Source organism: Mirounga angustirostris, unplaced genomic scaffold (assembly GCF_029215605.1).
Source record: "Mirounga angustirostris isolate CCGP_5_RB_7025 unplaced genomic scaffold, mMirAng1.0.hap1 SCAF_5, whole genome shotgun sequence".
Lineage (NCBI taxonomy): Eukaryota > Metazoa > Chordata > Mammalia > Carnivora > Phocidae > Mirounga > Mirounga angustirostris.
In genome coordinates, this window is record NW_026991713.1 from 163,674,153 (window position 1) to 163,700,109 (window position 25,957).

The 25,957-nt window shown below is 44.0% G+C and overlaps 1 protein-coding gene across 1 annotated transcript in view; it reads right to left on the bottom strand.

The window, feature by feature from the left end:
• Positions 1-8,233: 8,233 nt before the first annotated feature.
• The window catches only part of BCL7C (BAF chromatin remodeling complex subunit BCL7C), a 49,965-nt gene continuing 32,241 nt past the window's right edge, over positions 8,234-25,957 (bottom strand). The window contains exon 6 of the mRNA XM_045875368.3: positions 8,234-17,135. Within this exon, the coding sequence (XP_045731324.1) occupies positions 16,935-17,135 (201 nt within the window). The 3' untranslated portion in view covers positions 8,234-16,934. The remainder of the gene's footprint in view (positions 17,136-25,957) is intronic.

Consider the following 25,957-nt stretch of genomic DNA (forward strand, 5'->3'; position numbering starts at 1 on the left):
TTTTAAAGATTTTATTTTTAAGTAATCTCTATACCCAGTGTGGGGCTCGAATTTACATCCCTGTGATCAAGAATCACATGCTCCACTGCCTGAGCCAGCCAGGTGCCCCTGTTTTTGTTTTTGTTTTTTAATTCAATCTACCCTTTGCTGTATTTTAATAGAAGGGGAGGATTTAGCCTGTTTACATTTAATGTGATTGCTGAGAAAGAATAATTTCTGCCATTTAGCTATTTGTTTTATGTGTGTCTTATATGTTTTTTGTTCCTCCGCTCTTCCATTACTGTTTTTTTTAATTCAGTTGATTTTTTATAGTGTACCATTTTGATTCCCTTCATGCATATTTTATTATTATTATTTTTTAGTGGTTATCATAGGGTTACAATTACCATCTTTTTTTTAAGATTTTATTTATTTATTTGACAGAGAGAGACACAGCGAGAGAGGGAACACAAGCTGGGGGAGTGCGAGAGGGAGAAGCAGGCTTCCCACCGAGCAGGGAGCCCGATGTGGGACTCGATCCCAGGACCCTGGGATCATGACCTGAGCTGAAGGCAGACGCTTAACAACTGAGCCACCCAGGCACCCTACAATTACCATCTTAAACTTATAACAATCTAGTTTGAAAAATATCAACTTAGAGTCAATACTATGCAAACATTTTCCTCCCACACATCTCTGTTCCTGGCTTTTATTTATTTATTGTCACAGTTTATATCTTTATACATTATAGGGCCATCTACTTAGATCTATAATTACTGTTTTATGCATTTTCCTTTAAATCATACAAGAAAAAGAGAGAAGTTACAAAACAAACCAAAAATACAATAATACTGGCTTTTGTATTTATCTATGAAATTACCTTTACTAGTGTTAAACTTTAATTTTTTCTTAATGACTTTGAGTCATAGTGTCCTTTCATTACAGCCTGAAGAACTCCCTTTAGCATTTCTTACAGGGCAGGTCTACTAATAATGAGCTCCTTCAACTTTCATTTATCTAGAAATGTCTTAATTTTTCCTTCATTCTTGAAGGATAACTTTTCCAGGTATAGAATTTTTGGTTGACAGTTTATTTTCTGACAGAACTGAAGGAAGGAGTAGACAATTCAACAGTAATAGTTGGAGTCTTGATAGAGCTACAAAACAGAAGATCAACAAGGAAATAGACAACCTGAACAATACCATCAGCCAACTAGACTTAACAGAAATTTGTAGAACACTCCATACAACAGCAGAATACACGTTTTTATCAAGTGCGTATGAAATGTTGTCCGAGAGAGACCATACATTAGGTCGTAAAATATGTCTCAAGACACCGGGGTGGCTCAGTCAGTTGAGTATCCGACTCTTCCATTGGGATCAGGTCATGATCTCAGGGTCCTGGGATTGAGCCCCACATCAGGCTCCACGCTCAACTGGGAGCCTGCTTCAGGATTCCCTCCCTCTTCCTCTGCCCCTCCCCCAGCTCATGTTCTCTCTCTCTCTCAAAGAAATAAGTATTTTTAAAGATTTTTATTTATTGGTGGACCCTGGGTGGCTCAGTTGTTAAGCATCTGCCTTCAGCTCAGGTCATGATCCCAGAGTCCTGGGATTGAGCCCCATATCGGGCTCTGTGCTATGCAGGAAACCTGCTTCTCCCTCTCCCACTCCCCCTGTTTGTGTTCCCTTTCTCACTGTGTCTCTCTCTGTCAAATAATAAATAAAATATTTTTAAAAATTAAAAAAAAGATTTTTATTTATTTGAGAGAGAGAGTGAGAGAGAGAGCACGAGTGGGGTGAGGGGCAGAGGAAGAAACAGACTCCCCACTGAGCAGGAAGCCTTGACGTGGGGCTCAATCCTGGGACTCTGGAATCATGACCTGAGCCGAATGCAGACAATTGATTGAGCCACCCGAGCGCCCCTGAAATAAATAAATCTTTTTTTTAAAAAGTCTCAGTAAATTTATTTATTTATTTATTTATTTTTGGTCTCGGTAAATTTAAAAAGATTGAATCAAACAACTTTTTGAGGTATAATTGACATAGAACATTGTATTAGTTTCAGTGTACGATGTAATGATTTGGTGTTTGTATACACTGTGAAATGAATCACATGTATGTAATGAAAACATTACATACAAAATATATAAGTGCTTAGAGGGAAATTTATAGATATAAGTGCCTACATTACATCCAATTTATCCTTTTGTTATTCATGATTTTATTTTATTTATTTTATTTATTTATTTATAATATGATATATTTTATTTCCTGATTTTAGTATCATATCATATCTAAAATTCCATTGCCAAATTCAAGGTCATGAAGATTTACCACTTTATTTTCTTCTAAGAGTTATACTTTAGCTCTTTTATTTAGGTCATTGATTCGTTATGAGTTAATTTTTACATATGATATAGGTATGGGTCCAGCTTTATGCTTTTGCATGTGGATATCCAGTTGCCCCAGCACCAATTCCTTCCACATTGAGTGGTTTGGCACCCTTACAAAAATCAAATGACCACAGATGCATGGATTTATTTCTGGACTCTCATTTCTATCCCATTGATCTATGTGTCTATTTCTATGCAAGTACCATACTGTTTTGATTACTGTAGCACTGCAATAAATTCTAAAATTGGGAAGTATGAATTCTCCAAATTTGTTCTCCTTTTTCAAAGTTGTTTTAGCTCCCCAGGACCCCTTGCAATTCCATATAAATTAAAGATTGGCTCTTCTATTTCTTTTTTTTTTTTTAAGATTTTATTTATTTATTTGAGAGAGAGAATGAGATAGAGCATGAGGGGGGGAGGGTCAGAGGGAGAAGCAGACTCCCCCCTGAGCAGGGAGCCCGATGCGGGACTCGATCCTGGGACTCCAGGATCACGACCTGAGCCGAAGGCAGTCACTTAACCAACTGAGCCACCCAGTCGCCCGGCTCTTCTATTTCTACAAAAACAAAAACAAACAAACACACACACACACAAAAACAAACAGCCGTTGGCATTTTATAGGGATTGCATTGAATCTGTAGATCACTTTGGGCAGCATTGCCATCTTTACAATATTAAGTGTTTCAATCCATAAACACAAGTTGTCTTTCCATTAATTTGGGTCTTCTTTAATTTCTTTCTATAATGTTTTGCAATTTTTAGCATACAGGTCTTTCATCTCCTTGGTTAAATTTATTCCTAGGTATTTTATTCTTTTTAATACCACTGTAGATGAAATTTTCCTTTTGGATGGTTCATAGCTGATGTATAGAAACACAGCTGATTTTTTTTTATGTTAATCTTGTACCCTGCAACTTTGCTGAATTTGTTTATTAGCTCTAGTGCTTTTTGGTAGATCTTTTTTTTTTTTAAGATTTTATTTATTTGACAGAGAGAGACACAGCGAGAGAGGAACACAGCAGGGGGAGTGGGAGAAGGAGAAGCAGGCTCGCCGCGGAGCAGGGAGCCTGATGCGGGGCTCGATCCCAGGACCCTGGCAGACGCCTAACGACTGAGCCACCCAGGCACCCCTTTTTGGTAGATCTTTAGGATTTATTTTCCATGTATAAGATCATGTCATCTGTGAATAGATATAGCTCTACTTCTTTTCTAATTTGTATGCTTTCTATTTCTTTTCCTTGCCTAATTGCTCTGGCTAGAACTTGGAATAGCAGTGGTGAAAGTGGGCATCCCTGTCTTGTCCTTTACCTCAGAGGGAAAACTTTCAGAGTTTCACCACCATGTTACCTGTGGGTTTTTCATAACTGCACTTTATGATGTTGAAAAAGATCCCTTCTATTCCTAGTGTACTGAATGTTTTTATCTTAAAAAGTGTTGAAATTTGTCATATGTGTTATAACATCAATTGAGAAGATCATGTATTTTTTTCCTTTTATTCGATTAGTGGGCTGTATTATGCTGGTTAATTTTTGTGTGTTAAACCATGCTTGCATTTCTGGGATAAATCCTAATTGGTCATGGTGTTTGATCTATTTCCCTATCTATTTATCTATCTATCTCTACCTATCTATTTATCTATGGATTTTGTTTTTAAGTAATCTCTACACCCAACATGGGGCTCGAACTCACAACCCCGAGATGAAGAGTCACATGCTCCACAGACAGAGCCAGTGAGGCACCCCAATCCTTTTTTTTTTTTTTCGAGAGAGAGAGCAAGCAGGTGGGGGGAGGGGTATGGGTAGAGGGAGAGGGAGAGAGAATCTTAAGCAAGATCCATACTCAGTGCAAAGCTCAATATGGGGCTAGATCTCACAACCCTAAGATCATGATCTGAGGGGAAATCAAGAGTCAGACACTTAACTGATTGAGCCACCCAGGCACTCCTGTCCCAATCCTTTCAATATGCTATTGCATTTGGTTTCCTGGTATTTTGTTGAGGATTTTTATATCAATATTCATAAGTAATATTGGTCTGTAATTTTCTTTTCTTGTGTTGTTTTGGTCTGACTTTGGTATCAGAGTAATCCTGGCCTCATGAGTTAGGAAGTATTCCCTCCTCTTCTGTTTTTTGAAAGAGTTTGAGAAGAATTGATGTTAATTCTTTTTTAAATGTTCGGTAGACTGGGATGTGTGGGTGGCTCAGTCGGTTAAGCATCTGCCTTTAGCTCAGGTCATGATTCCGGGGTTCTGGGATCAAGTCCTGCATTGGGCTCCTTGCTCAGTGGGGAGCCTGCTTCTCCCTCTGCCTGCCACTTCCCCTGCTTGTGCTCTCTCTCTCTCACACACACACAAATAAATAAACAAATAAATGTTCGGTAGAATTCACCAGTGAAACCATCAGGGATCACTGTCCTTCCTTGTCATGTCCAGTGTCTTGAAAATCATTGTTTTGTGTATTTTGTCTTGTTGTTATCTCAGGCAAGAGGGTAACCTGGTCCCAGTTACTCCATTTCAGCCAGAGGTCAACATTAAGCAATGCCTTTGCTTTTTATTGTGGTAAAATATACATAACATAAAGTTTACCAATTGTGATGGTTAATTATATGTGTCAACCTGACTGAGCCTTAGGGGGCCCAGATGTTTGGTTAAACATTATTTCTGGGTATGGCTGTGAGGATGTTTCTGGATTTGAGTTGGTGGGACACCTGGGTGGCTCGGTCGGTTAAGCATCTACCTTCGGCTCTGGTCGTGATCTGGGGGTCCTGGGATCGAGTCCCACATCGGGCTCCTTCCTCAGTGGGGAGTCTGTTTCTCCCTCTCCCCCTTGCTCATGTTCTCTCTCTCCCTCAAATAAGTAAATAAATAAATAATTTTTTAAAAAAAGATTTTATTTATTTATATGACAGAGAGAGACACAGCGAGAGAGGGAACACAAGCAGGGGGAGTGTGAGAGGGAGAAGCAGACTCCACGCTGAGCAGGGAGCCCAATGCGGGACTCCATCCCAGGACCCTGGGATCATGACCTGAGCCGAAGGCAGATGCTCAACGACTGAGCCACCCAGGTGCCCCAATAAATTAATCTTTTAAAAAATTTGAGTTGGTAGACTGAGTAAAGCAGATTGCCCTACCTGCTTTGTGGACATCATTCTGTGGGTGGACATCATTCCGTGTATTGATGACCTGAATAGAATAAAAGGCTGAGTAGGAAAGAATTCTCTCTGCCTGGCTTCTTTGAGCTGGGACATTGGTCTTCCTCCTTCGTTCTTAGACTCAGACTGAAACATACATCACTGGCTCCTGTGTTGGGATTTCTCAGCTTCCCTATCATTGCAAGAGCCAATCCCTTGTAACAAATCTCTTCATAATATATATCAGTTATGTTTCTCTGGAGAATTCTATTTTTTTAAAGATTTTATTTATTTGACAGAGAGAGACACAGCGAGAGAGGGAACACAAGCAGGGGGAGTGGGAGAGGGAGAAGCAGGCCTCCCGCGGAGCAGGGAGCCCGATGCGGGGCTCGATCCCAGGACCCTGGGATCATGACCTGAGCCGAAGGCAGACGCTTAACGACTGAGCCACCCAGGTGCCCGTCTCTGGAGAATTCTAATACTTTGCCCTTTTTAAGTGCACAATCCACTGGCCATTAAATACATTCTTATGTTATGCAATCATCACCACTACTCATTTTGAGAACTTTTTCATTATTCTAAACAGACATTCTGTACTCATTAAACAACAATCTCCTATTCCTGTTCCCACTATCCCTTGGTAACCTCTATTCTCTTTTCTGTCTTTGTGAACTTGCCTGTTCTAGGTACCTCATATCAGTGGAATCATACAGTATTTGTCTTTTTGTGACTGGCTTATTTCACTCAGCATAATGTTCTCATGGTGCATCCACACTGTAGCATGTATCAGAATTTCCTTCCTTTTAAAGGCCAAATAATATTCCATTTGGTGTGTATATATATATCACAGTTTATCAATTTGTCTGTTGATGGACATTTGAGTTGTTTCTGCCTTTAGCTGTTGTGAATAGTGCTGCTGTGAACATGGGTGTAAAAGTAAGCCATGCTTTCTAAGTTCACTGCTCTTTTCATCAAAGGAGTTATGTGGTGGTCATCAGCTTTTTTTTTTCTGTCCAGCACCCCTCCCTTCTGCCACAGCCCCTCCTTCACCAGGAATAGAAGAGAATCTAGAGTCAAGAATCACCCCATTGGGCGCCTGGGTGGCTCAGTTGGTTAAGCGACTGCCTTCAGCTCAGGTCATGATCCTGGAGTCCCGGGATCGAGTCCCGCATCGGGCTCCCTGTTCAGCAGGGAGTCTGCTTCTCCCTCTGGCCCTCCCCCCTCTCATGTGCTCTCTCTCATTCTCTCTCTCTCAAATAAATAAATAAAATCTTTAAAAAAAAAAAAAGAATCACCCCATTGTGCTAAATATCTCCTTTGCCCCAGTTGTGGCCATTTGGTCCTAAACTGAACAAAGCAGGGAAGAGCTAAGGAAAGTGAGGTCGGGCCACTGTGTGCAGTCTTACTACCAGCTATTTGGAAATACTGCTCGCAGAGAATAAAGCACACCTGAGTCATCAAGAGAGCTGGGGAGAGAATGCCCTGATTTCAGATGCGTCTGTGGCCCAGGGGTACTCCTTTCCTTCTTGGGATGACTTGGGAGACTCCGCATCCTTCTGACCTTCTTGTCCAAGCTACCACGTTTGGATTTATGTCTCTTGCATCCCAAAGGACATAAACTCAAAAAAAAAAAAAAAAAAAAAAGAAAAGAAAAAGAAAAGAAAAGAAAAAGACGTGAACTCACTACTATGCTCAGTCCATATCACAATTCCTCCTGCCAGGAAGGAGTGAAGCAGTTTATCTTAGGTCAGATTCTCCCAGAAGCTTAATCCAAGCAAGTGATTTATTAAAGAAGGGTTCTCAGGAAAACCCATTAAGGGAATGAAGTAGGTGAGCAAGGTAAGCATGGGAAGAAGACTAGCCAGTGTGGGAGCAGCTCTGGAGTGTAAATAGCACTGCAAAATTGGTCCTGCTCCCACCAAGTAGCTGGACTTTAGTGCTGACATGCCAATCACTGACTATAAGCCCCCCCGGAGCAGGGAGGGTGTGAGGACATCAAAGTTCCCATGAATAAATGCCTCCGGTGTCCAAGAGTGAACCTCTGAAGGTTGCAGGTGTAAGGAATTGGCAGGGAAACCTACAGAATCCCAGCTCGCAGGGCTGGTAAAAGGGACCTGAGGATCTGAGGTTGAGGACCCAGTGTTTGAAATGACATCTGGGGAAAGCTGGGCCCTCTCCCTCTTCCTGGCATCCCACCTGCCCCATCCTCGCATGAAAGGCTGGAGAATGCCACTGATACATGTCCATGCACAGGTTGACCCAGTGATCCCACCATCAAAACTAATATGTGTCATTCTGTGTTCGCATGCTGGGAAGCTCTCAGCTTTCCCCATTTTCCACAGTGACTTCTGATGTTCTGCATGGGGCATTCTGTTTACCAAATGTGCACTGGCTAGAGAAAAAGAAAGAGGTTCTTCAAGGCCTTTTCTGCCTCCATAGCAGAGGCTTCGGATGCCAGCAATGGTCAGCCAGGCGATATAACAACAATCAGGACAGTGAATTCTAGCTTTATTGAGCACTTACCATGTGCCACGGTTTACATTCACCTCACCTAATCCAACAATTATACAAGGGAGATACCATTATTATCTTCATTTTCTGGATAAGGAGTCTAAGCAAATAAATGATGGAGCCAAGGTTTAAATCCAGGCTGTCTTGACTCCACAATGTAATTAATTTCTCATGTGTTAAATACCAAAGATCCATGAAATAAAATGTTGAGTAATACTAGGAGAAACATGAAAAACGGTTTTATTGGAAATATTCTAACACATATTCTGAACAAGTAATCAAAAAATAAATAAGGACATAGAAGATATGACCACACAAATTTTTTTAACCTGAAAACAAATAGTGTACCTTCTATTCAAGTTCCATGGACAGTGACAAAATTCAACAAATATTAAGCTACAGAGAACATTTTGGTAAATTTTGAAAAGTGGAAATTCTAAAAGTCAGTCTCTGATCAAATGCAATACAGCTAACAGTAATATAAAACATGCCACTTCGAAATGGAAAAACGTGAATAGCATATCAAATTACTCTTAGGACAGAGGTAAATCAGAAGTAAAAAACAAACTATTTAGAAAATAATTTTAAAAATAGGATACAGTCAAAACTATCTGCAGAGGTAAAAGTAACAGCCTTAAATGCTTTTAGAGTCAAAAAGAGAAAAATAAAATGAATGAATGAAGCACAGAAGTTGAGATTTTGGAAAAGAGCATAAAAATAGCCCCCCCACCCCCGCCCCAGGGCGCCTGGGTGGCTCAGTCGGTTAAGCGTCTGCCTTCGGCTCAGGTCATGATCCCAGGGTCCTGGGATCGAGCCCCGCATCGGGCTCCCTGCTCAGCAGGGAGTCTACTTCTCCCTCTGCCACTCCCCTCCATTTGTGCTCTCTCTCTGGCTCGCTCTCTCTCTCTCAAATAAATAAAATATTAAAAAAGAAAGAAAAAAATAGCCCCCCCCATAAAAGTAGGAGAAAGGAAATATTTAAAACAGAAAACAGAAAAAAGCAAACACCCATAAGAGTAGGAGAGATGTGCCTTCCAGCCTGTGGACAGAGGTATGCTGCGGTGGTCCGCGGGAACTTGGTCCTCTGACAGGTGTCCTCAAGCCTCCCCCTTCTCACTGCGCATGCGCTCCTCTACCGCCAAGGCCTCCGTGCCCCCAGCTAGTCTCCGTGTCAGCACCGCATCTTGCACGCAATGCGCCTGTCTGGGGCATCTTCACGTGCTTTACAGTAAATTATCTCCACCCGTGGTTCCCGTTCTATTAGACTTGAGTTCCTAGACAGGAAGTATGTCCTGATCATCAGTGTATCCTCAGGGCCTGGGAGAGGTGAGTCCTTAATAAACGTTTGCTGAATGGAAGGAATGAGTGGATGGGCTCAAGCACTGATTCCTGAGTTGCGTTTGGTCCCGGGGTTGCTTCTATCCCCACTGCCCAGCCACAGGCTCTAAGCCAATGTCTTGAGGCCTGGAAATGAATTATTCTAACAGTAAGAGGGCTAACTATATAAAGCAGCCGCCTAATGGGATATTCACATAACCAACAACGATTGTGTGGACAATGTCAATAAAATGTGAGGGGGGGGCCTTGATTTTTTTCCTTATTTTTCTTTTCTGCTTGAATAATCAAATATTTCCTTTGTGAAATGGAAAATAGTCCTCTCTGTCCTCAAGGCCCGGTTCAAATGCCACCTTGTCCAGGGAACCTTCCCTCATTTCTCCAACTAGTAACAATCTTGCTTTCTTGGGCTTCCAGAACATCTGGCCCTCCCTGTGGTCTCTCAAAATTCTGCCTTTGCTTATTTGTGTCTCCAATGGGCTGTCGACATGCTCTAGACAGGATTGCGGGCCTCCTGCACAGCACCACCCCTGGTAAATGAAGGATGCACTAGAATGTTTATCCAGACTCAACCCATTTTCCTTAGCACGTGCAGGGGTGCAGAGGGGACAACATACTTTGAATGGGCAGTTGCCTGGCTGGCAGAGCCCACACTGAACTCAAAGCATGAGAGGGCAGAGGATCACAGTAGCCAGACTCCCACAAATCTCAGGGACCAGATCGTGCACACTCCCACCTACAATGCACCTGGCTAAGAAAAAGTTCCAGAAGCAAGCTGTGCCCTCCAGCTAAAATGAGGCAGGGAGATGGGGGCTGCTCTCATTCCGGAGGCCGATAAGTGCAGCCAAGGCAGATCTGTTGATCATCTTTTTTGTGCCCAGGTGAATAAGGAGAGGGCATCCCAGACACACGGATCCATCTGAGCAATCTCCAGTGGCAAGAGGATAGCAGATTTACTTTAGAAAGAACCATAGCATTAGCCACTTCCATGACTCTCCAGATCATCCTTACTTGGCTGTCAGAACAATCTTTCTAAAACTCAGATCATACCCTGGCATTCACTCCCCTACTCAGAACCCTTCAGTGGTTCCCCATAGCCCTCAGGATTTGGCCTGACATTGCAGGCTCCATGACCTGGCCCCCCATCTCCCCTTTGCCATCTCCTGCCACACACACGCATGCCCCCAAACAGTGAACTCCCTTAGGATTCCCAGTCTGGCCCCTCTCATTCCTCACTACATATTCTCCCCTTACAGCATTTCATCCAGGACCATGGACTCAAAAATCATCCATATGTGACAACTCCTAAATTTTTTTTTGGTCTGAACTTCTCTCCAGAACAAAACATATCTAATTACTACTTGACATCTTCACCTGGATGTCAAAGACATCTCAAACTCAACTGTCTAAAATACCCATCCCTCCTGACCGCCTTACTCTGCTTGTCTTCCCCCATATCAGTAAATATCTCCACCATCCACCCAGCTACTCCGGTCGATCCCTCTCTGATTGCTTGCACATTTCCTGAACCACGAGTTCCTGCTGATTGTATCGCTAAATTTTCTTGAACATCCAAATTAATTCCCTGGTCTAAGCCACATCTCCCGCCTGGACTACACAAGGGCCACCTGCCAGGTCTCCCTACTTCCTCCTCTGTGCCCGTACAATGCATTCTCATACACAGTGTCTAATACGCAAATTGAACCATGCCGGTCCAGTGAAGCTGGGATAGAATCCAGGTCTAGTTTTAAGGGGCTCCCCCTGGCCATATCTGGGATAATTTGAGCACCAAAATAATTAAGGTTAATAACTAAAATTATTGGAAAATAGAAACCCAAAAGTCCCTGCTAATAATAAATATATAAATAAATCAGCAGAAGAATGTCAAGGGGAGAGAGAGCTAGAGTCATTCTCTAACCCTCCTGACACTGATTTGCTTTAGGCAAGAAGACTTGATGGATGATAAATTTCATCTACTTAGTAATCTCTGGAATAGGATATCTGCATGGCTATAACTATCTCCCTGATTGCTTATCAGTGACAAGGGAAAAACAGTAACTATAGATTAATCAGACAATATTTAAATCACTAAGAAGGAGGAGATAGGCAGTGTGTGCCTTTTGTTGCCTCAGTGAGAAAGACACAATAACATGTCATCTTCCAGCGGGGATGTGTGATGAAGAAACAGAGGACAGACCCCAAAATGAGAAATATTCTCTTAATGGGGAAAACTGAATTTTTCCATCATGTCAATGTCATAAAAGACAAAGCCAACTATTCCAGATTAAAGGAGACTAAACAGAAATGACAGTGGAATGCATCACTTCATTTCTAGACTGGATCCTGGACTAGAGGAAAAATGCTATGTAAAGGACATTATTGAGGTGATTGACAAAATGGGTGGTAAATGAGATACTGTGTTGCATTAATGTTAAATTTAGTGAAATGGATACTTGTTTTTGTATACATTGTAACTGTTTAGGGGTAAAAGAATGTGATCTATGCAACTTATTCTCCAATAGTTCAGAATAAGTCACCTGTAACCCTTCATATAAAGAATTAGTAATTTTAACAGATGAATTTGGGATAAAGGACAGACAGATGTCCATTGTACTATTCACTTTTCTGTAACTTTGAAATTATTTCCAAATAAAAAGTCAAACCAAAAAATCTAGGCTCCTTACCATGGCCCACAAGGCACCAGGCACCACCCCCAGCCAGACTGTCCAGTCTTATCTTGACCAGTCATCATGGCCAGCATACTCAGCTCCATTGACGTGGCTGCCTTTCAGTTTCCCCAACACACGTCTGGGTCTTCATACACACACCTACTATTGCCTCTATATGGAATTCTCTTCCCCCCAACTCAGTTCTCAGGGATATAGTAATTACCATTTCTCAAAATGGCCTTTGACCCCCACTCCAACCTAATACAGACCTATTATATTCTTTCGTAGCTCCCTGAACTTTTCCTTCATGATACTTATCACAGTTTGTAAGATTTCGTATTTTGGGAGGATTCCTAATGTCCATCTTCTCTAGTAGCCTGAAAGCTCCCTAAAGCCAGGGATCCCATCTGTTTCACCCCTGAATGTATCCTCCACCCCTGCTCCTGGACCTGACACACTGCTGGGCACTTAGGACACAGCAGATTAAATGATGAATTCCACCCTCCAAGTGCACCCCTAAATTGTTGGCAGCTCTCAGAGAACACACCCTACAGTCCACGTCTAGCTGCAGGAACAGACTCATGAGGCTGTCTGTGCAGGCTTCTTGGATTCCCTATCGCTACACCAGTACTTGAAACTAAGAGGCCATGGTAAGGAAGAAGGGGAACTCGGAGGGAGACTTATGCTAAGGGAGAGATGATGAATTCAGCTGAGAGCCTGGAACCTCAGATGGGGATGTCGAGGAGGCAGTTGGCTGGATCATGCTGGTGCTTGGAGGGGCAGTTTGGATTAAAGAGATGACCAGTAGCCGAAGCTGTGGGCAACAGGAAGATCCCTCACAGACTTGTATGTGCAAAAGAAAGAGAAAAGAGTCCAAGGAATGGGGCCGGGAGGACCCAGACTTCAGGGCTACGCAGAGAAAAATGTCTCTGGAAGCGAAGAAACTGTGTCCAGAAAAGTAGGAGTAATATCGGGAGAGAGAGAGAGTTGTCACAGAAGACAAGTGAGGAACCAGTTAGGCGCCAAACTCCATACATTTGTGTTTCCTTTTTCCTTGTTCAAGCTCAGCACCTGGCATCTCATGAGCTGAGGTGGCCTGGTGGGGACTAAGGGCTTGGACTCTTGTCTCAAGACAAGAAGAATCTTGACTCAACTACAAATAGGCTGTGTGACCTTGGGCAATGGACTTAACTTTCCCAGACCCCGAGCCCCCATCTGCAAAATGGGAGTAGTGCTAGTATTCTCTTTACAGGTCTGCTGTCCGGATTACAGAAGCTCATCTCTGGAAAGCCCTTTGATCCATGTTTGGTCTACTGTCTCGGGATGAATGAACATCATAGGTCACGCACAGCAGGGGCAGGATGCACTGGTTCCAGCTAATAGGATCGTTTCCTGGGTTTAGTCAAGGACAGGGCTTCAGACAATAGTCAAAGAGCCCCCTCGCCACCTTCTTTTCCACATCCCCTTCCCCTGATCCAATCCCTATTAAACAAACCTATAGTGGGCAGGCTCCATTTAACACAGTCCTTTCTCCAAAGCCTCTTTCTGAAAATCATCTCCCCCCGCCAACCCCCCAAGTGTGCCCCAATTCAGATGATGCCAGAGTTTGCCCACTTGATTGCAACTAAACCCTGTTTTTCAGGTAACCATGGTGACACCTCTCCCCCATACAGCTACCTTCCGTGGATATCAGGAAGTAGCCCCAGGCCTCTTACTTGGAGATAGCTCTAATATCTGTCAGTAGCTTCTGACCATCCCATCTCTGAAGGAAAGGGAAGAACGTGGACACCACTTCACAGCTTAGAAAGCAACTCCACAACATAACCTCCCTTTTGTCCTCACAACGGCCCTGTGAGGTAGATACAGCAGGTAATAACTACTCTGGTCCTCGTTTATCAAGCATTTACACTGTACCATGCTCTGTGTGAAGCATTTTCATACGTGATCTCATTTAAACTCACCCAAATCCTATGAAGTGGGCTCAGCTTTTCCATTTTACAGAGGAGAAAAATGGGGCTCAGAGTGGCTAGAACTTGCCCCAAATCAAAGAGGTAGTAAGTAACGGATTCAAACCTCAAACCATCTGACTCTAAAGCCATACTTTTAATTAACCCTTCTACAATATTGCCTCACAAAACAAGTATATTATTTCCAGGCACCATCTTATCCATTGAATGGAAGCTCAGAGAGGTAAAGTGACTTGCCCAAAGTCTCACACCCAGAAACTGGCAGAGCTGAGATCCACAATTGGATCTTCTGGCTCTGAGGCCCCTGAAACCAGGAAGCATCAGTGACTGGGTCTGATGAGATACTAGGTAATTATTTCTGTAGCAGCCTTGCTTTGCCAATCTTGTTCAGCCCAGAATAGTATTTCTATGCAGGGAGTCCTTCCTGACATTTTCTGGGAAATTGATGTTTTTCTGAATCCCAAGACCAATCAGTCAAGAGATTGGGAAAATAGGAAAAAGTGTTATAATTCTCCGTGAGAATTCATGCTTAACAATAAACATAGAGGCATTCCTGGTATGAAAGAATCACTGACATCAAGTAGAAAGCATGAGAAGGAAATGATGATATACGGAGTCCAAGATTAAGGTAAACATGTTGGGAACTTGGATCAGAATGAGAGAAGTGGGGGTGCCTGGCTGGCTCTGTCAGAGGAGTGTGTGACTCTTGATCTCAGCTTCATGAGTTTGAGCCCCATGGTGGGTGTAGAGATTACTTAAATAAATAAATATTTGTTTAAAAAGGAGAAGTGGTCACAGTCTAATCATTCTTTTTCATAGCTGTTGCCATATCACAAGTGGATCTGTGGCCCTATCTGCTGTAAACAGTCATTTTCACAGAGTATTAATCTGTTTACATGCATCATATATCTCACACAAATCCTATGAATGATGTTACAAGAATCAAATTTTGGAAAAAAACTAGTCCTCAAATTGGCAATTTCAACACATACTGCTGTGTGGTACAGATATCTTGTTGAAGATTTAAACATTTTGTTACTCAGGGCGCCTGGGTGGCTCAGTCGGTTAAGCGACTGCCTTTGGCTCAGGTCATGATCCTGGAGTCCCGGGATCGAGTCCCGCATCGGGCTCCCTGCTCAGCGGGGAGTCTGCTTCTCCCTCTGACCCTCCTCCCTCTCGTGCTCTCTGTCTCTCATTCTCTCTCACAAATAAATAAATAAAATCTTTAAAAAAAAAAAAAACATTTTGTTACTCAAATGTTACCCAATAATGTTCTCTGGTATTTTTTGGTTTTTTAATATTTGCTATAGCCTACAGTTCTTTGTAACTACTCTTATTTATTAAAAAATACAGAAAGTTATGAAAAATACAGAGTAGTATGATTTCAGGAATTCCCAAGAATTCCAATTTCTCATTTCCAAATCCTGAAGATGAGTATCTGTTGGGAAATTGGATACCCTAGCCCACAGGAACTGGATGAACTTCCCAAGCAGCGCAGTGGGATGGCAAACTATGGAGAGTCCATCTTTCCTGGCTTCCAGGGAGTCTCTGCACAGGAGCAGATCCTGGAGTAGAGCTTCCTTGGCCAACATCCCTCTAAAGGCAGAGGTCTGAGAAAAGGTTACTTCAGGGATCCATGGGCTGAGCCTGAAGCTTTGGTCTCAATGTGAACTATGTGAAGGCTCAAGTTTTATTGCAATCTCATTCCAGAGAGTGTCTGCTCATTTTAGTATACAGTTTTATGTAATTGCTCTGTAATTGGATGCCCTGTCAAAGCTGCGCCTTTAACTCTTGTAGCAATAGGGCCGCTGCCGCAGGCCGGGCCGTGGAATCAGGCAGGCCGACCCAGGGCTGTGTGCTGCTTCCGTACATACTGGCTGTGTGACTTTGGGCAGGTCCCTTAACCTCTCTGAGACTTAGTTTCTCCATCTGTAAAACGCCGATCATGAGAACGCTGGTGTCACTGGGATGTTGTGAGGATTAAATGAGATCATCGCTGTAAATCGCAATGCCTGGCACAGAGTAAGCTCTCGGTAAACGGGAGACATAATTTCCTAATATGACAGGCCCAGCAGTGGACTTGGGAAAGAAGAGCTTGGTGAAAGCCCTTGGAACCTCTCACAGGGCTCATGTGTCCCCGGCCTTCTCCAGGCGGGGATGTTCCAGGTCTCTGGGCTCTGCCAGAAGCCTCAGGCCCTCCCCACTAGCCCAGGACGGCGGGGCCAGGCTGTGAGGCGGGCGGGGGCCAGGCAGAAAGGCCTCTGTCCCACGGGGTTTCCCAGGGGACTGGTGAGGTTGGCACCCGGTAGAAGCTCTTGGAGCGCGTCCTCTGGTGCTTGAGGTAACCCTGCCCGCGGCCCGGCCTCCGTGGGCCTCCCGTGGGTGGGGCTGGGGTGGCGGTGGGGGGCGCAGTGGAGGTGGGGGAGGGGGGGTTGGGGTAGGGGTGGAGATGGGGCTTGGGGCGGGAGATGGGGGTTCGGTGGCTGGGGGGGGGCGGGGGGACGGGGTCTCTGCGCGTGCGTGGGCCTCGCGGGGCCTGGGGGCGACGCGGCCGCAGGGCTGGCCGCCGGGTGTCACCGGACGCTGGAGGCCGGCGGACGCGGGGGTGGGCGCGCTGGTGCGGGAGGAGGTGGCCGCTGCGGTCCCCACACTCCAGTGCGGCCGGGGCCTCTGGCGGCGAAGCGTCCTCAGGCGCTGGGTGAGGTCCGAGGTGTGCCCAAGCCCTTTGCACACTTGGGGTGCCGGTGGGCCCGCTCACTGTGCGGGGGTCCGTGGCGAGCAAGATGGGTGCTGTGACCTTAGGTTCGAGGCGGGCGAGGGCCGCTCGGCCCCGAAGTGCCTGCGGTAGCTGTAGGGTTGGGGGGCTCTTTCCACCCTCGCGGCACGGGTCGGTGGCTGGATCTTGGGGCGGCCAAGAGAGACCCAAGGGCCTCGCCTTGCCTGGGGAGCCAGCTCACCTCCCCTTCCCCTGGGGGATCGTCCTGGGTGCCCTCGGGGCCTTGCTTCCTCCCCCGGGAGCTCTGGTGTCCGGCAGCACCGCGGAGCCGGGCCGGGCGTTTGTCCGGAGGCCCCTTCTGGGAAGGAGCCTCCTGAGGGGCTCTGTCTTCAGACCTTTCTCGTGGAGGGCTCTTCTGGTCATTCTCATTCCCGAATCCTGCAGAAGGAGAAGAAGAATCTGGGTGGTGTTTTCTCCTCCCTCCACCCAAGACTAGGAAAACCCTGCCTTGGGAATCTTAAATGGGGCAACTTGGTGGAGAATCTTTGCAAATGACAGAGTTCTGTGTTTCTGACAGCAGGTGGAGGTTGAGGCAGGGCTTTGTGGGGACCCGGCTGCTGAAATTTGACAGAGCTGGGCAGCTCCGCACTTCGTTGCAGTGTGATTTTAGACAAGTTACCTAACTTCTTGCAGTCTGTTCAGCTGTAAGGTGGGGATAATGGTAAAGGCAGCCTCAAAGGACTGTCAGTGTGACCAGGGGGTCCACAGACAATCAGGATGGTGGGGCACAGCAGTGCTATGTTAAATCAGAAAGATCAAATATAAACCTGTACCTTAAAATTCTTTCCAACTCTGTCGCTACCAAGTGAGGTCCAGTACCCGCCCCCGGCACTAACTACCATGTATACCCCTAATGCCCAGATATGGGTGTCTTATATTATTTACCATTAAAATAACCAGGGATAACATAATTTTAAACAAAGAGAGAAAAAACAAATAAAATAACCAGGAGTCCTTGGAGGGTAGCTGATTCCATTTCTTAGACAAGAAAAATCTACGAGCATCCTGTTGATGCCAGAAAACAAGGATATTTTCAAGGATATCAGGGGTAGTGTTACAAAGACAAATATCCTAATTAAACGGACTACCATTTCCAAAGCTGTTACAATTTGAGCACCCTAAAATCTGTAACAATCATTATGCTTAAGTGAAACGTCTGGGGAAGGCTGTGAGTCCCTAAACGACTCAAAAGTAGAAAGTAAATATAAAATCTTCAGAAAGGTAGTTGTAAGACAGGTACACTCTCCTACAGGTACTAGAGGTACTCCTATAGGGAGATGGACTAGAAAGGTGATGAGAATAGGTATGTATAATTTTGATGATTTTTATAAATAGGAAAGTGTAAATATACGGATATTTTGATTCATCTATTATTCCTCTACTTCTATTTATAAGGCAGAAATATGAACTCATTTCTCTCTGTGCAAGGAGGAAACTGTGAGCCCAGTGACCCTGGGTAAGGCAGGGTTACCATGACTGAACAGCACTGATAAATACAAACAGTACCCAGGTAGGAGGAGATGTCAACCCTGTTCTAGCTGATGATGCACCCATTTGTCCTGATGAGAACTAGCTTCAACATACTTATTACCTCATCTCCTAAGAAAATTCTTTTCAACCTGAGGAACTTAAAAAAATACCGGGCTATGAAAATAAATAAATAAATAATAAAATAATAAAATAAAAATACTGAGCTACAGGCCCCATCACAAAAGATCCCCAGATTCTATAATAAGGGATTCTTATTCAGGATAAAGAACTCTCACAACTTAACAATCATAAAAGTAACAAACTGACTGAAAAATGGGCACAGGAATCCAACAACCATTTCTCCAAAGAACACCACAAATGGATAACAAGTACATGAAAAGATGCTCAACATCACTATTAGGGAAATGCAAATCAAAACCACAATGGGAAAACCACAAAACCACAAAAATCACACTCATTTGGATAGCTACTGTTAAAACAAAACAAAACAAAACAAAACAAAACCAGAAAATAGCAAATGTTGATGAAGATATGGAGAAATTGAAACCCTTGTGCACGGTTGGTAGAAATGTAAAATGGTGCAGCCGCTATGGAAAACAGTGTGACAGGCCCTCAAAAAAGAGCTGGCAAGGAGCGCCTGGGTGGCTCAGTCAGTTAAGCGGCTGCTTTTGGCTCAGGTCATCTTGGGGTCCTGGGATCGAGCCTCAAGTTGGCTTCCTGCTCAGCAGGGAGTCTGCTTCTCCCTCTGCCCCTCCCCCTGCCGCTCGTGCTCTCTCTCAAATAAATAAATAATCTTAAAAAATAAAGAGCTGGCAATTCCGCTAATGAGTATGTATCCAAAAAAAAATTGAAAGCACAGTCTTTTTTTTTTTTTTAAGATTTTATTTATTTATTTGAGACAGAGAGAATGAGAGACAGAGAGCATGAGAGGGAGGAGGGTCAGAGGGAGAAGCAGACTCCCCGCCGAGCAGGGAGCCCGATGCGGGACTCGATCCCGGGACTCCAGGATCATGACCTGAGCCGAAGGCAGTCGCTTAACCAACTGAGCCACCCAGGCGCCCGAAAGCACAGTCTTAAAGAAATATTTGAACACCCGTGTTCATAGTGGCATTATTGACAATAGTCAAGGGATGGAAGCAACCCAAGTGTCCATTAATGGATGAGTGGATAAACAAAACGTGGGGTATTATATACAATGGAATATTACCCAGCCTTAAAAAGGAAGGAAATTCTGACACAGGCTACAGCACAGATGGACCATGAGGACATTATATTAAGTGAAATAAGCCAAAAAACAAAACAACAAGTACTGTAAGATTCCACTTATAGGAGGTCCCTAGAGTGGTCAAATTCAGAGTCAGAAAGTGGGATGGTGGTGGCCAGGGGCTGGGGGGAAAGAGGAGTTATCAGTTAATGTGCACAGTTTCAGTTTTACAAGATGAAAAGAGTTCTGGAGATGGATAGTGGTGATGGTTGCACAACAAAATGAATGTGCTTAAGGCTACGGAACTGTCCACTTAAAAATGGTCAACATGATAAATTTTATGTTATGTGTATTTTATCTCAACAACAAAAAAAGATGTCCAGACTCTTTTTTTTTTTTTTTAGACTTTATTTATTTATTTGACAGAGAGAGACACAGCGAGAGAGGGAACACAAGCAGGGGGAGTGGGAGAGGGAGAAGCAGGCTGCCCGCCGAGCAGGGAGCCCGATGCGGGGCTCGATCCCAGGACCCTGGGATCATGACCTGAGCCGAAGGCAGACGCTTAATAACTGAGCCACCCAGGCACCCCAAGATGTCCAGATTCTAATGTGCAGCCAGGTTTGAGATCCTCTGTCAGGGGAAGGGCACGGAAGGGTATATGTGAAACTTTGGCGACCTTACCAATTATAAGTTAATAATGGGTTTTACTAGTGCCAACAGACCAGGTCTTTCATCATAATAAAAGGACAATAGTTCAGGTATTGACGACCATACAAAAGTTGAATGTACCATCTCTGAGAAAGACACCAAGTTTCAGAAATTAGTATCTGTATATAAACCAGTTACATGTATTAGGTCTTGTTTGTATTTTGATTCAAACAAGCTGAAAAATTTTTAGTTGGCACTTATGGAACATTTATTCAAATTGAAAATTCAAACACATTGGATATTCAATATTAAGGAATGATTATTTAAAAATTTTAATTGTGATGATGGCACTGTGGTTTAAAATCCTTAATCTTGGGGTGCTTGGATGGCTCAGTCATGGAGAATGTGACGCTTGATCTTGGGAATGTAAGTTCCAGCCCCACGTTGAGTATACGGATTACTTTAAAAAATCTTTACAAAAAATAAAATCCTTAATCTTTTAGAGTATCATACTGAAACAGTTCAGATGACATTCTATCATGTATGAGATTTGCTTCAAAATAATAAGGGAGGAGAATCAGTAGTCATGAGTTGAAATTGTTCGAGTTGAGTAGTGGGTTCGTGGAGAGTCTATAAACTGTATTTACTTTTGTATTTGTTTGACATTTTCCATAATGAGTTTTTCTTTAAAGCATATAAAAGAAAGAGAGAGAAAGAGAAAAAGAAGAAAGAAAGAATAAACGAGAAAGAGAAAAAGAAAGAAACTCAAAAGCTACCCAAGGTAACAAGAAAACTTTATATAAATGGCACTGGGGCTAATGATCCTCAGTTTTGAATCCTCAGAGCTGTGCCACCTGATCCCATGTCTCTGGCCAGAACCTGCAACCTGAGCTTATTCTGAGACAGTTTCCTTTTTCTTTTGGGTCTAGTAGGATTACAAAAACTCTAGGGGGCGCCTGGGTGGCTCAGTCGGTTAAGCATCTGCCTCTGGCTCAGGTCATGATCTCAGGGTCCTGGGTCATGATCTCAGGGTCCTGGGATCGAGCCCCACGTTGGGCTCTCTGCTTGGTGGGGAGTCTGCTTCTCCCTCTGCCTGCTGCCCCCGCTGCTAGTGCTGTCTCTGTCAAATAAATAAATAAAATCTTTAAAAAAACTCTAGGAAGTTATAAAAATAATAACTGGTAGAATTACTGAAGCCCTAGAAAGGTAAAAAAAATTGGAACCTCAGAAAGGTGTTGGAATAAGGACAAAAGAAGGTTAAACCCATGGTTTTAGCACTTTTATAACCAGTTTTGATGGCAGGGTTGTAATAAATGCTGTCATTACTCTATTTGTAAATGCTTAAAGCATACGAGTAGTCAAAAGAATCCACCATATTGACTTTGTCTTTACAGTTAAATTATTTAAGGTAATTTAATTGGTCAAATTTGTAATCAAAGCCTAAGTCCCCTGTGGAAAACAAATGGTTTTCAATTTTTTTCTTTTTTGTTATAGTCTAATAAAGTGAGCATTGGACAGAGTACAGAAGGTAGTAAATATTTCTCTCCAGCCCGGAAGCCTGTCAAATATGAAATCATCTATCAGGGGGTTCTGACTTCCCCTTAAATGAGCAGGTGCAGGTACAACACTTGGCCCAGGGCCTGCAGCATAGGATGATCTCAAATCCAGTTCTGATGAGCGCACGGATTGGAGAGGGAAGGGGTGGTGGTGCGGGCAAACATCGGAGACACAAAGCACAGACGGGGCCTCTGGCAGGCATGTTGGGTGTCTGGTTGGTCAGGTAGCTTTCGGTCATTCAGCAGATGCTAACTGGGCGCCAAGAGGGTGCCAGGTGCTGGAGATACTGTGGTCAAAAGGACAGGCCCTAGCATTTTTTCTCCTTCCAAGTCCCACTGGCCATCCCTATCTTTCAGCCACAAACAACGACCTACCACGCTTTTCCCTTCAGGCCATTCTCATGAATACAGCTAAGACGTCCCAGGCCCCCCGAGGAGCAGCCTTGCCTTCTCTTCAAGAGGGGGGGAGTTAAGGTCTCAATTCAGGGTTTAGGCACTTAGCTAATCTCCACTTAAGTGGTTAGAAGCATGGGCTTTGGATCCCACGGCATCGGTGTGAGTCCTAACTCAGCTGGGCTTTTTGTTTTGGTTTTTGGCTAGGTGGCTCAGCTCCTTTTTATCCTTGACCTTGGACAAGTAATATAACATCACTAGGCCTGTTTTCTTGTCTACCTTGTCAGGATAATAATCCCTACTCAACAGGGTTCCTGTAGGATTAAAGGAGATTATGTATATATGTGAGTGTATGTGTATTATGCATATATCTGATCTATATTTATATATGGATAGAGATATAGGCACAGAGGAACATTAGTGGCTGTTATTATTACCTTAATATCGCTGTTACTTCAGGGTTTGCTCCTTAGAAAATCTTGGGTATTTGCTTATGGATATAACCAAGTAGATTAGATCAAGCCACTGGCAAAACATGTTGTTTATTTTCCTGTGTGTTAATTCACTGCCCGATTCAGGCCAATTGATGGATATTCTAGTTCACATTTCCCCCAAATCATCAACAGATAAAAATAGATGACGAATGTCAGAAAGAAGGTTCTGGGAAAACATGTCTCCAGAGACCACAATGTGGGCAAGTGGTTGGAATGCAGAGGATGTATCTGATCCCACTGGGATCAGGGCCACTGCTCAGAGTTGTGTAAGTTACACACCGCATTGTGCCATTCACTTCCTGATAGAGATCTGTGTAGTTATTACAACAAATTTCCAACAGATGGCAGTAAATTGTTTGAAGGAAGGGGTACCTTTTCCTAATTCACACAATCATGCTAGCAATTTATGAGCCATTTGAAGAGTTGATTGTGGTCTCTCCAGACGAGAGAGCATGTAACACACTTTCCTGTCCACGTGCCGGGCTAGGATCTAAGAAACCTGTGGCAGAGAGGAACTGCCTTCTCTCAAGGTCCGGGGCAAAGATGAGAATTCCTTGTGTGATAGGCAGAATTCTAAAGATAACCCCTTAAAATTCCTGGCCCCCGGTTTTTCAATCAAACACTAAGCAAGGCACTGCTGTGAATGGATTCTGCAGATCTAACTAAAGATGTAATTAAAGTTCCAAGTCAGTTGATGTTAAGATACAGAGATTATCACCCAATCAGGTAGCCCCTTAAACGCAGAGTTTTCTTCAGCTGGTAGCAGAAAAAGAAGTCAAAGACTTGAAGCAGGAGGATTCTGAGCTGTTGCTGGCTTGAAGATGAGGAGAGCTGCGTGATGAGGAACGTGGAGGTCTCTAAAGAGCTGCCCCCAGCTGACAGCCAGCAAGAAAACATCGGGCACAGCCCTACGCAGCAAGGAACTAAATGTGGCCAACAACCTCAACTCCTTTGGAAGTGGATTCTTCCCCCGAGCTAGGTAAGACCCCAGCGCAGCCAACACCTTGACTTTGACCTTAAGAGACCCTAAGCTCAAAGTCCGTAGGACCTGTTTTATTTTTTATTTTTTTTTAAGATTTTATTTATTTATTTATTTATTTATTTGAGACAGAGAGAATGAGAGACAGAGAGCATGAGAGGGGGGAGGGTCAGAGGGAGAAGCAGACTCCCTGCCGAGCAGGGAGCCTGATGCGGGACTCGATCCAGGGACTCCAGGATCATGACCTGAGCCGAAGGCAGTCGCTTAACCAACTGAGCCACCCAGGCGCCCCCATAGGACCTGTTTTAAAGGTGTGTTGTTTAAAGCTGCTAATTTTGGGGGTAATTTGTTATACGGCAAGATAAAACTAATATGCTTGGTTTCATGAAAGAGCTCAGCGGGAAAGAACATGGGAACCCCTTCAGGAAAGGGTTCTAGCACCCCTCTTGCATAACATTGGTGGGGAGGACACATTGTCCCCACTCCTAATGTTTCCTTCTATGTAGAGGGAGGACTACTGGTCTATACTCCTGCCTTTCCCCATCTCCTGATTTCCTTAGGAAGGAGAAATATATCCGTATACAAGTTCCTTCCTCTCTTTTCCCCTTGAGGGTGCACCTACTGGCTAAAACTTGGATTCTGTTATATTTCTCCATGTTCCAAGTTTTACATGGGAGGCTGGTCATGGTCCAGTGCTGCCAGTGACCATGGACAGATAAATCATTAATTCTTGGATTTAATAACATGACTCAGAACTCAAGAAGAGGGGTAAAAGTACGGGATCCCTCCCCCTCCCCTGACATGCAACCCTGGCAGGGCTTAGCTAATCTGCTTACCTTTGCAGACCTGGCAGGGAGCTGTATAGGTAAACTGCTTACACTTGACTGCTGCCTGCACTTGAACCCTACAGATGAAGCTTCCTCTTAGTAGGATAATGGTCTTCAAATCTGTGCAATATTGGCTCTTATGGGCCAAACTGTGTCCTCCCCCCACCACAAAAACTTATATGCTAAAGTCCTAGCCCCCAGTACCTCCGAATGTGACTGTATTTGGAGATAGGGTGTTTAAAGAGGCAATTAATTTAAAATAAGGTCATAGGGGTGGGCCCTACCCTGCCCTAGGCATGTGGGGGTGGGTGTCTTTATGATAATCACCTGTGACCAACAAAGAATAACCAGCCCCTAAAAAAGGAAGGAAACCGTTGAAGGTGTTATCAATAGAGATGTTAAAAGGATTTAAGTTCCCTGGTTAGCTTTCTATAAAGGACCAACCCTAAAGGCCCTCTTGGCAACCCTGTCAGGACCCCTCTCATTCTTGAGCTTTTTCTGTATCTTCACTTAATAAACTTCTATCGCTTTACTCATACACACAATAAATAAGGGTGGGCCCTAAGCCATATGACTGGCGTCCCTAATAAGAAGAGATTAAGACACAGACGCAGAGGGAAGATCATATGCAGACATGGGGAAGACAACCTTCTACAAGCCAAGGAGAGAGGTCTCAGAAGAAACCAACCCTGCCAACACCTTGAGTTTGGACTTCTAGCCCCTAGAACTGTGAGAAAATAAATTTCTGTCGTTTCAGTCACCACTTGGTAGTACTTTATTATGGCAGGACTAGCAAACTAATACATTGCCCCCCCACAAGAGGAAAATGTTGCCCTATACCACTTCCCTGCTTGCGAGGACCTGGTATCCTATTCTGGCTGCTAAGAGTAAATAAAATCATGAACAGATAAAGGAAAGCTAACAGCCCATCTAAGGGGGCTCAGAAACCATGCTGGGTCCCTGGGTGAAACAGCTCCAATTAAAATAAAATTGATTGAAGAAGACTGTTTAAAAAAAGGTTACATGGGGCGCCTGGGTGGCTCAGTCGTTAAGCATCTGCCTTCGGCTCAGGTCATGATCCCAGGGTCCTGGGTTTGAGCCCCACATCGGGCTCCTTGCTCAGCAGGAAGCCTGCTCCTCCCTCTCCCTCTCCCCCTGCTTGTGTTTCCTCTCTCGCTGTGTCTCTCTCTGTCAAATAAATAAATAATCTTTAAAAAAATAAAAAAATAAAAATAAATAAAAGGTTACAAGAGCTCAAACTTCCTTGTCACCAGTCTTCCAATCCTATTCCTTCCAAGTCCCAGACCATCCAGCCAAACCATTAGCAACTGCCCCTGAATGAGTATAGTTGTGTACCTCTGGCCCCTTCTCTTGCCAGACACAGTAAACAACCAAATGCTCTTCCTGAAGATCTGTCCACTTTTCTTCACCCCCATCCAAGTGGGTCTGGTGTCCTGCCTGTCCCTGTCAGGTCACAACAGCATATCAGACAGACTCATCTGTATAGCCTTGAGTTTTTTCTTCCTCAATTAGCTGGGAATAAGGGCCACCCCAGGATGTCATAGGCATTGATTGAGGGAGAGAAGACAATGCAACAGGAACCACCTG